The sequence below is a fragment of the Beta vulgaris genome, chromosome 1, assembly GCF_026745355.1.
Source record: "Beta vulgaris subsp. vulgaris cultivar EL10 chromosome 1, EL10.2, whole genome shotgun sequence".
Taxonomy (NCBI): domain Eukaryota; kingdom Viridiplantae; phylum Streptophyta; class Magnoliopsida; order Caryophyllales; family Amaranthaceae; genus Beta; species Beta vulgaris.
In genome coordinates, this window is record NC_079202.1 from 8,977,131 (window position 1) to 8,986,595 (window position 9,465).

General features: G+C 37.5%; 1 protein-coding gene across 3 annotated transcripts; it reads left to right on the forward strand.

The window, feature by feature from the left end:
• The first annotated feature begins 278 nt into the window (after positions 1 to 278).
• Positions 279 to 8,955, forward strand: LOC104905823 (pentatricopeptide repeat-containing protein At1g20230). Of its 3 annotated transcripts, none has more exons than XM_057391819.1 (3): positions 279 to 3,814; positions 3,913 to 3,994; positions 8,219 to 8,955. In XM_057391819.1, the coding sequence occupies exon 1, from the start codon at positions 878 to 880 to the stop codon at positions 3,146 to 3,148; it is 2,271 nt and encodes a 756-aa protein (XP_057247802.1). In that variant the 5' UTR covers positions 279 to 877; the 3' UTR covers positions 3,149 to 3,814; positions 3,913 to 3,994; positions 8,219 to 8,955. The 3 variants fall into 3 exon arrangements, with proteins under 3 accessions (XP_057247802.1, XP_057247812.1, XP_010692761.2); XM_057391829.1 differs by lacking the exon at positions 8,219 to 8,955 and adding an exon at positions 6,046 to 7,406; XM_010694459.4 differs by lacking the exon at positions 8,219 to 8,955 and having other exon boundaries at positions 3,913 to 4,247.
• Positions 8,956 to 9,465: the final 510 nt, after the last annotated feature.

The window sequence follows — 9,465 nt, forward strand, 5'->3', positions numbered from 1 at the left end:
TGTAGTAGTATGAACACTATTTTTCATCTCGCAATTTTCGATATCACTTTTCTGTTTGACTGACAGTTTGCAATTTTTTAGATCACTTTTTTGTTTGACTGACAACCTATTTCCATATACATTGACAAATTTATCCCTGATAGATGTTTGCAAACATCTATCAAATTATCATATAGATGTTTATGATTTCTCATGCGAGAACAGCCTAAAAGAATTTTTCTATTTAATTTTTAAAAATATATTCATATACCTAAGACACAAGGTTCAAAAATTAAAATCAAATTTACATTGGAATGAACTATATGTTCCTTTGTTTCGTCCCTTTCTTTCATGCTTGTCTCGAGCAACCCTCGCCAGTCCCCGCTAAGGACTCACTCAGCCACTAGGTGGCAACCCTCATTCCCTTTTTCACTTCAACAGTTCTGACCACCAAAGACGTCCGCGGGCACCTAAACCGTCCAACCAGGTGCGTCACCGCCGGCAAATTAACCCGAGTGGGCCACTTATCCGAAGTAACAGAAAATACATACAAAAAATTTCACCATTCAGCACACTTGTTCTTGTCATTCTTGGTTTGTTTCAAAGTCCTCAACTTTTATCGTAAACCCTGATTATTATTCTATGAATGTACTTAATTTGGTGTTATCATAGCTTGTTTTGGATTTCTTTCGCATCAAAATTGAAACTATGATATCTACTGAGTTAGGACAGGTTGCAAAATTAGGTAGAATATTGTTTGAGAGGTGTATTTGGGTTTACTTTTAATAGTCTAATAAGTTGGGTGTAGTATGTAATCTTGATTGCAGTTTGTGAAAAACAAAGTTGAGCCACTGAATTATTTTGTGAATGGTTAGTTAAGATTTCTTAGTAAGTTCTCATGGCAACCAAATCAGTTTTCCGATTGAGTGAATCAACCTTAACGATCCCCACCGTTCTCAAATTAGCCACCTATTCACCGGTTCGTACTCGTCAAGTTCATGGTTACATTCTCAAAACCGGCCTTATTGTTGATAATTCTCTCTCCACAAAGTTACTGTCTCTTTACTCTAATCACCAATGTTTTGCTGAAGCTACAATATTTCTTGAATCAATCGACGAACCTAGTTCATCATCATTCTCTACTGTCATCAATGCCTTTTCTAAATTCAGCCTTTACAGCAATGTTCTCCATTTGTTTAGTAAGATGTTATCAAAGGGTTTGATACTTGATAGCTATCTCCTCCCTGCTGTGGCAAAGGCATGTGCTGGGCTGTCAGCCCTTGAAATTGGCAGGCAGGTTCATGGACTTGCACAAGTTTCTGGGTGCACTTTGGATGAAGTTGTCCAATCATCTTTAGTTCATATGTATGTCAAATGTGGTCGGTTGAATATTGCAAGCAAGCTTCTCGACACAATTCCTGAACCAGATATTGTTACTTTTAGTGCTATTATTGCGGGTTATGCTAGAAATGGCAATGTTGATATAGCCAAAAGACTGGTGTGTGACATGAGAAAGTTGGGGTTGAAGCCGAATTTAGTGTCATGGAATGGTTTGATAGCAGGGTTTAATCAAAGTGGAAAATATCAGGAGGCTATGCATGCCTTTTACGATATGCATTTGCAAGGATGTCAGCCTGATGGAAGTAGTTTTTCTAGTGTTTTATCTGCAATAGCGGACTTAGAGGCTGTAAATGCTGGAATTCAAGTTCATGGTTATGTAATCAAGAGGGGTTTTACATCTGACAAATGGGTTGTTAGTTCCCTTGTCGATATGTATGGTAAGTGTGCATGCGTATCACAGATGAAGCACGTGTTTGAAGAGATGGGCTGTGTAGAAGTAGGCACTTGCAATGCCGTACTTTCGGCGCTTGCTCGGAATGGTCTGGTTGATGATGCACTTGCAATGTTTAATCAAATGAGAGAACAAGCGGTCGACTTAAATGTTGTTTCTTGGACATCAATGATTGGTTGCTGTTCCCAAAATGGAAAAGATATTGAGGCTTTGGAGCTTTTTATAGAGATGCAGTGTGCGGGTGTGAAGCCCAATGTCGTCACCATCCCTTGCTTGCTTCCTGCCTGTGGCAATATTGCAGCATTAATGCATGGCAAAGCAGCACATTGCTTCTCTCTCCGGAGGGGTTTAGTGAATGATGTATTTGTTGGTAGTGCTCTCATAGACATGTATGCAAAGTGCGGCAAAATCAGGGATTCTCAGCTATGTTTTGATGCAATGCCCACCAGAAACTCGGTTTCTTGGAATACAATAATTGGTGGATATGCTATGCATGGAAAAGACAAGGAAGCACTGGAGATGTTTGATTTGATGGTTAAGAGTGGACAAAAGCCAAACTCTGTAACATTTACTTGTTTTCTATCTGCATGTAACCAGAAAGGTCTTGTTGATGAGGGGTGGCATTGTTTCAATAGCATGCATGGAGAGCATGGTGTTGAAGCTAAAATGGAGCACTATGCTTGCATGGTGAGCCTCCTAGGTCGTGTAGGAAAGCTTGAAGAAGCCTATTCATTGATAAAGGAAATGCCTTTTGAGCCAAATGCTTGTGTTTGGGGAGCTCTGTTAAGTTCTTGTAGAATCTACAAAAATTTACAGCTAGGAGAAATAGCAGCCGAGAGGCTATTCAAGTTGGAACCTAGAAATCCTGGTAACTATGTCCTTCTTTCTAACATCTATGCTTCAAAACGTATGTGGGATGATGTTGACAGGGTGAGAGATTTGATGAAGGAGATAGGCTTAAAGAAAAACCCAGGATGTAGTTGGATTGAGATCAAGAACAAAGTCCACATGCTTCTAGCCGGGGATAGAGAACATCCCCACATGGCCAAAATCATTCAAAAGTTGGAAGCTCTAGGCAGAGAAATGAAGAAAGCAGGTTTGGATCCTAAAATTGATTATGTGCTTCAAGATGTGGAGGAGCAGGACAAGGAACAGATGTTGTGCGGACATAGTGAAAAGTTAGCTGTAGCTTTTGGGCTGCTAAATACACCTGCAGGTTTTCCTCTTCGTGTTATTAAGAACCTTAGAATATGTGGTGATTGCCATGCGGTTATTAAATTTATTTCCAGCATTGAACAGCGAGAGATATTTGTCAGAGACACTAACCGATTTCATCATTTCAAAGACGGGGAATGTTCTTGTGGAGATCATTGGTGAATGACATTGTCGTACCAGGACTATAACACCTAATGAGGAGATGAAGTGGCACATTTCGTCACACTTTTGGTATTGTAATGGCAAACTGTGCTCGGCTTTGGACAGTTTCTGGAAACCAGTGTTGTGGATACATTGTACTTGTTCTTTTACAATGGCCAAATGACAAATGTGTTCTAACTTTTTCATGATGAAGTTTCTGGAAATCTTGCAACGATAAGATTGTGAAGTATTTAATGTGATCTCTGTCACTCAGACTCTTTGTTGCAACTCAACTATCGGTGTTCAGTTCTCACACTAAGACATGGGTGTGGACACCCTTCATTTTGGACCAATATATCAGGAATAGTCGAATCTGATACTTGGACCCAACAAATTGTCTGACATGGCTATGTGAGTCCGAGTAACAAAACTGTGACCCATCTATAGGCAAAAGCTGTGGCCCATCTATCAAGTCACTTGCAACTGCTTATGAGCATCATTCTTGGGTAGCTATTTCACAGATTGGAATTCTGTTTCAAGTAGTGCAGAAACCATCTGTCAAGAATCTATTGCTATTTTTTGGTGATGATTGCCTTATTGGGAGAAAGACTCTTCTCTTTGGATAGAACAGAAACAAGCTCCTTATCTGAATAACGCATATACAGAGTGCTTTGCTCTTTACTTAAGGTATGAACATGCTGCTTCCTTTCTTTCTTTTTTTCTGGTCAGATTGCTTTGTAACTTGCTCTGTTGTTAAAATTTTGCTGATTTTTTTGCTTTACCAGTTGTTGTCATGCAGGCCATTCATGATGTGATATTCTTTTATACGTGCACTAGGTTTGGAGTCTGAGCATTTATAGGCAAAAGGTGATCTTCCTTTTATACATGCAAACTTATCTTTGATCTATATATAAGTAGTAGAAGAGGGCTTCTGTTATACAGTCATTAACTTGAAATGACATATTTTTCACTTTAACTCAAATCTTTTTGTGTTGGTCACGTGCCTTATAATTTGAAAACTCATTTGTAGGCCCGGGCTATGCTCGGTAACTTAAAGTTGTCATTATTAATATTTTACTTTAAAATAATATTACCAAATATCATTTGATTTAATGGTTAAGACTTTAGTATATAAACTTTATAATGTGTTTACTATTTTTTTTTAATATGGATCACGTGTAGTAAAACAACCTAAGGGAGAGTGCCACGTGACGCCATTCCTTAGTTATGAACACCTTTTAATATATTAGTATAGATATTATGGCTTTTGGCTATGGCTGGTCATCACCCAGAACTAATGCAAAGATAGTGTGTGATCATGTGATAGTTGCTCACTAAAAAGTATGGCCTCTTTGTTTCTGTGCTAGTCAAAGAGAAGAGTTTTTCTCCCAAGTCCCACCACCTTTTTAAGATCTGTTGTGGTCCGGGATCGATCCTCATTTTTCCTCTCTAGCAAGTCATGTGTTTGATTTGGGTTCGGTCGAATTTGTGTGACTAAATGTTGGGTTCAAGTTGGGATTACTTGGGGTTTATATCCATTGGTTCAGCTTGCAAAATTGATAATAATATTCAGTCATATTAGTTTTTCAGCAACGTTGGTTCTGGTCACCTTCAATTCTAGTCAAAATCGGGTTATTTTGTTTTGGAAATACACTTAGGTTTGAGGTTAATAATTTTTCGATAGGTCAGTTTTACAATATCTGAAAAGAACAATAATGATTTAATTAAAAAAACGGTTTTTTCACCAAATACTCTCGAGTTTTCATGAAATTCACCGGCTACCCTTGCACTTTTGAAAATACACCTAATACCCCTCAATATCAGCATAAGACACCCAAATGCCCTTAATGACTAACGGCGTTAACTGTCGTTAGTCATTAAACCTAACTTTTGATTTAAATCTTAATTAACCTTAATTTTAACCCTTATCCCTAAACTTAAACCTAACCTTAACCCCTAAACCCAAACCCTAACCACCCGTCCCCCCACCCCAACCACTCGACGGGGGTGGAGGGGATGGGCGTGAAAATTGCCGAGGAGGGCGAGTAGGGGGCAGCGGGGTGGGTGGTGTGGTAGGGGGTTGCGGGGGTGGGGTGGGAGAGGAGGGTTGGGGTGGTGGGAGGATGGGTTAAGGTTAGGGTTTAGGATTAGGTATTAGGGTTAGAAGTTAGGTTAATTAGAGTTTAATAAGGGTTAACACTAACGGCGAGTGGTACTTCGTGTATTTTCAAAAGTGTGAGGGTACTCGTGAATTTTGTGAAAACTCGGGGGTATTTGGTGAAAATACCGTTAAAAAAAGGAAAGTACCTTTATATATAGTACTTTTCTGAATGCCGGTTAGCTTAATAGCTTGATCTTTATGGTTGACTAAAAACTAAGGGTATAAATTAGGTGGATCGGGCTGGATTTTGTGAAGTTCAGTCCCAAATATTTATGACTCGAGAAAACATGAGTTCAAGCTTTAGAGTTCAAATTTAGTCCGATCCATGATTTCAAATTGTGATTTTGATTTTTCGTTTTACGCTGAATCCAACCTTTTTCTCGAGAAAAATTGTATAAACATGTTTTGGTCCATTAACTTTTCTAAACAAATACTTTCTCGGTTTCTTTTTAAGTGCAACATTTTGACTTTTGGAGTATTACATATCTCACTGTTACTATATTTGTTTCAAATTATCAACTTTTTTTAACTTTTACAAATACATAATCAGAGATATCAATGTTCAAAGTTGTGCGTTGATAAATGTGAAAGTGAAAATGTTGCACGCATTTAGAAATGATGTTAATATTAGATACTGAACAAATTAAAAAGGTCATCTAACAAAAAGATCATCGTATTCTACATTACAAGTAACATGTATTAACGTCACACCATCTAAATTTGATGGTTTTCTTTGGTGTTTTATACGCGAATCTAGATTGGTGTCTTATTCATGGATTGCAATGGGTGTTTTAATCATGGAGCAAAGTATCCATATACATCTCAAAGAATACTTTGAACTCAAAATTGTACTTAATTGGACTTTTGAACTCGAAAATTTGGGTCTAGTTTGAGATGTTTGGATTGGATAGGTTCAAATTTTGGAACTTTTACAACCTACTTACACCCCTAATCGAAATTTGTATCGAACTTATTCCTCCCTAATTTCCCTGCGAATTCCGATCTAAAAAAAAAAAGCAAATTATGGTCGGTTTTGCTCATTTTCGGCCCATTTTGGACCAATTGCGAACTGAAAAAAGAGAATTAGATAGCGAATTATGCACTGTCCCAAACGGGCCAACACCTTTACTTTCAGATAGAAGCAACATGTAAACAATTATGCAATTCTTCAGTGTTTTTTGCATCTGCTGAAGAATGTTTCCGGTTTTTGTTTTAAGTCAATTTTTGATCTTAGAACATTTATAACTTGATAAAGCAGCCCATCCCTGGCGATTTCAGATCTCCTCCGTAATACTCGTTGCAGGGGAAAAGCTCTTGTTTTCAGATGTCAAGTGGCTTGTGCCCTCATTGTGTCAGCCAGTTTTCCATCTTTTACTCCTGCTTGTATCTCCCTTTTTCTGTTTAGAGTCTTGCTCTATATGAATGCTTTGTATGTGGATTGTGTTTTGGATGGAGTTAGATGTTGTCCTCCCTACTGGGTGTGCTTTTAGCGCTATAAAAGTTCACTCCCTTTGGAAGTGATACCTAGTGGGAAGTTGACATCGTCTCTCTTGGATTAAGAAAAAAAATATTCCAAATTACTCCATCCGTCTCATAATATAGTGCGTACTTTATTTTTTGTGGGTCAAACTTTAAAATTTTTGACCGAATATTCTCATTTGTATGTATAAAAAACATATTCATGTGGGATCTTGTTAGATTCGTCTCAATGTGTAATTTCATAATATCTTCAATACGGAATTGAAAATATCAAAGGTCAAAGTTACGTCTCAGAGACCGTGCAAGAAAGTATCAAGCACTATATTATGAGACGGAGGGAGTATCATTTATAAAAAAAAAAAAAAACATTTGTTACGATGCAGGAATCTTCCGCAAGAGGGAATTGAAATTGCTTTAGCTTGTGAAATTATGACTAGATAATATGCAATCATAGATATTACATGCCTTTGTCTTTTTCTTTCTTTAGTCTTTTGTGATTTGCTTGTTTGGAAGATTTTTAACTCCCGAGGTTAGCATAAGATGATTACTAAGTACTAAAAAGGTAAAAGATTACTATTAAGGTTATGTTCAGTTCATCTTTCTTTTACTTATTTTAGATTTAATCAGGTCAGATCAAAAAAAAATAAGTTCAGATCAGATCATGTTTATATTTAAAAACTTATTATTACTATTAATACTATTATTTACTAGTACATTTATTGAAAAGGATTATTATTGTTGTTGTTGTATTTATTAGTTTTTTTTTTTTTTTTGGCAATTCAAAGTTCTTATTGAAAACCAAAAAAAAATATTGGTGTTACGATACAACCTAGGCTCATACACTCAATCTAGAGCAAATCTCCCAAAAACAAGGCTAGGAGATACAGACAACAAAGAATCACACTATTGTACTAAGATCTTCCTCTCAGCCTCATTACAATTACAAGCAACTTGAAAAAGCACTTGTTTAATCAGCATAGAAGGGGAACAGTAGGAATTAGCAAAAATTATATTGTTTCTTTGGCACCAGATAGTTTGCTTCAGAAAACATTATCACATACATCTTTGCCCTCATATTGTTGTTGTGAGCCTTGGTACTCACCAATCTGCATTCCACATCGAAAGGACCTGCAGTCCTATTATTACCAATATGTGGTAACAAACCCATCCACACTTCCGCAGAGTAGCTGCATTCAAAAAAGAGATGCTGGGTGGACTCATTGTAGTTAGAGCATAAACTACATTGCAATTGACAAGCAACATTTCATTTACTAATTCTGTCAGTAGTAGAAAGTCTATTTTGAATAGCTAACCAAACAATGAACTTGCTTTTTGGGCTTGCTCTATTATTATAGATAAGTTTTCTCCAGTTCACTTTATGCATTTCTCCTTGAAGGAGCTTGTAAGCTTTTTTAATACTAAACTTGCCCTGATGCATCACATCCTCCCAGCTTCCCACCTGCCCAAGAGTTTCTGTGGACTTTAGGATTCTCCTCATATGCCAAGACATGTTGTTGTTAATTACAACACTACAGATATCATGTCTTCTCAAATAATGTGAGTAGCTTGTAAATTTTTCAAGGCTCTTTTAACAGCTTGTAAACCTTTCCAAACTCTCTTCATGTGGTGTCTATCATAAACAGACCTCCAAGCCTCTGATACAACATCAAGGAATCTTGTGTCTTCAGCCAAGATGTTGAGGAATTTAAAAGGTCTACCCCTCACCTGAACTTCAGTTTGGAAAGTAGCCACCAGTGGAGTATGATCAGAAATACCATATGGCTGATACTTCACCATAAGCTCTGGAAACAAATCAAGCATGCTATCATTCATAACAGCTTTATCAATACGGTTGCAGATTCTTGAATTGCCTAAGCCTTTGTTATTCCATGAGTAAAATACCCCACAAGATGGAGCTTCCATCATATGAGATGCCATCATAAAATCTGCAAAGTCCTGCGTGTCTTGCTCACTTATAGTCACCCCATTAATTTTATCCTGCACACTCAACACAACATTGAAATCACCAATGCATAATATAGGATCATTTGTAGTGCTAACAAGACCCTCTAATTCTTCCCATAAAGATTTCCTAGCAGCTATTGTATGCAGTCTATACACCACTACTAGAAAATAGTTGTTTAAATTTTGCACCTTAATACCCATACATTGCTCAGATTTACATATAACACTCACTGTTATTTCACTTGGTTTCCACCTAAACCAAATCCTCCCTCTAGGAGAGAAGTCATAGTTATCAACCCACCTCCATTGATCTCCAAATTTTCGTTGCACCTTACTACAGTTAGGAGCTCTCACCCTAGTCTCAAATAAGGCACAACAATTCACAAGGTGTTGCTGAAGAATCTGCTTCACCTCTTTTATTTTAATAGGGTCATTTAAACCCCTCACATTCCAAGTAAGCAACCCATTAAGAGAGATAGGGGTTTGGCCCCTAACGCCCCCAGTTCTTCCTGAGTCCAGTTGAGAAAAGTTAACACTGCCACTCTTATGAAAAGCCACATGCTTCCCCTTGGATTTCCTGATAACAATCTTCCATGGTTCTTCCTCCTCTAATATTCTTGCTAGATGATCAGGAGTTACAACAGGAGTAATCACAACATGAGGCTCTACAACTATAGTAGGACCCCCAGCTAAGCAGGGATCAACAACCATAGAAGGAGCACCAATGTGTGTC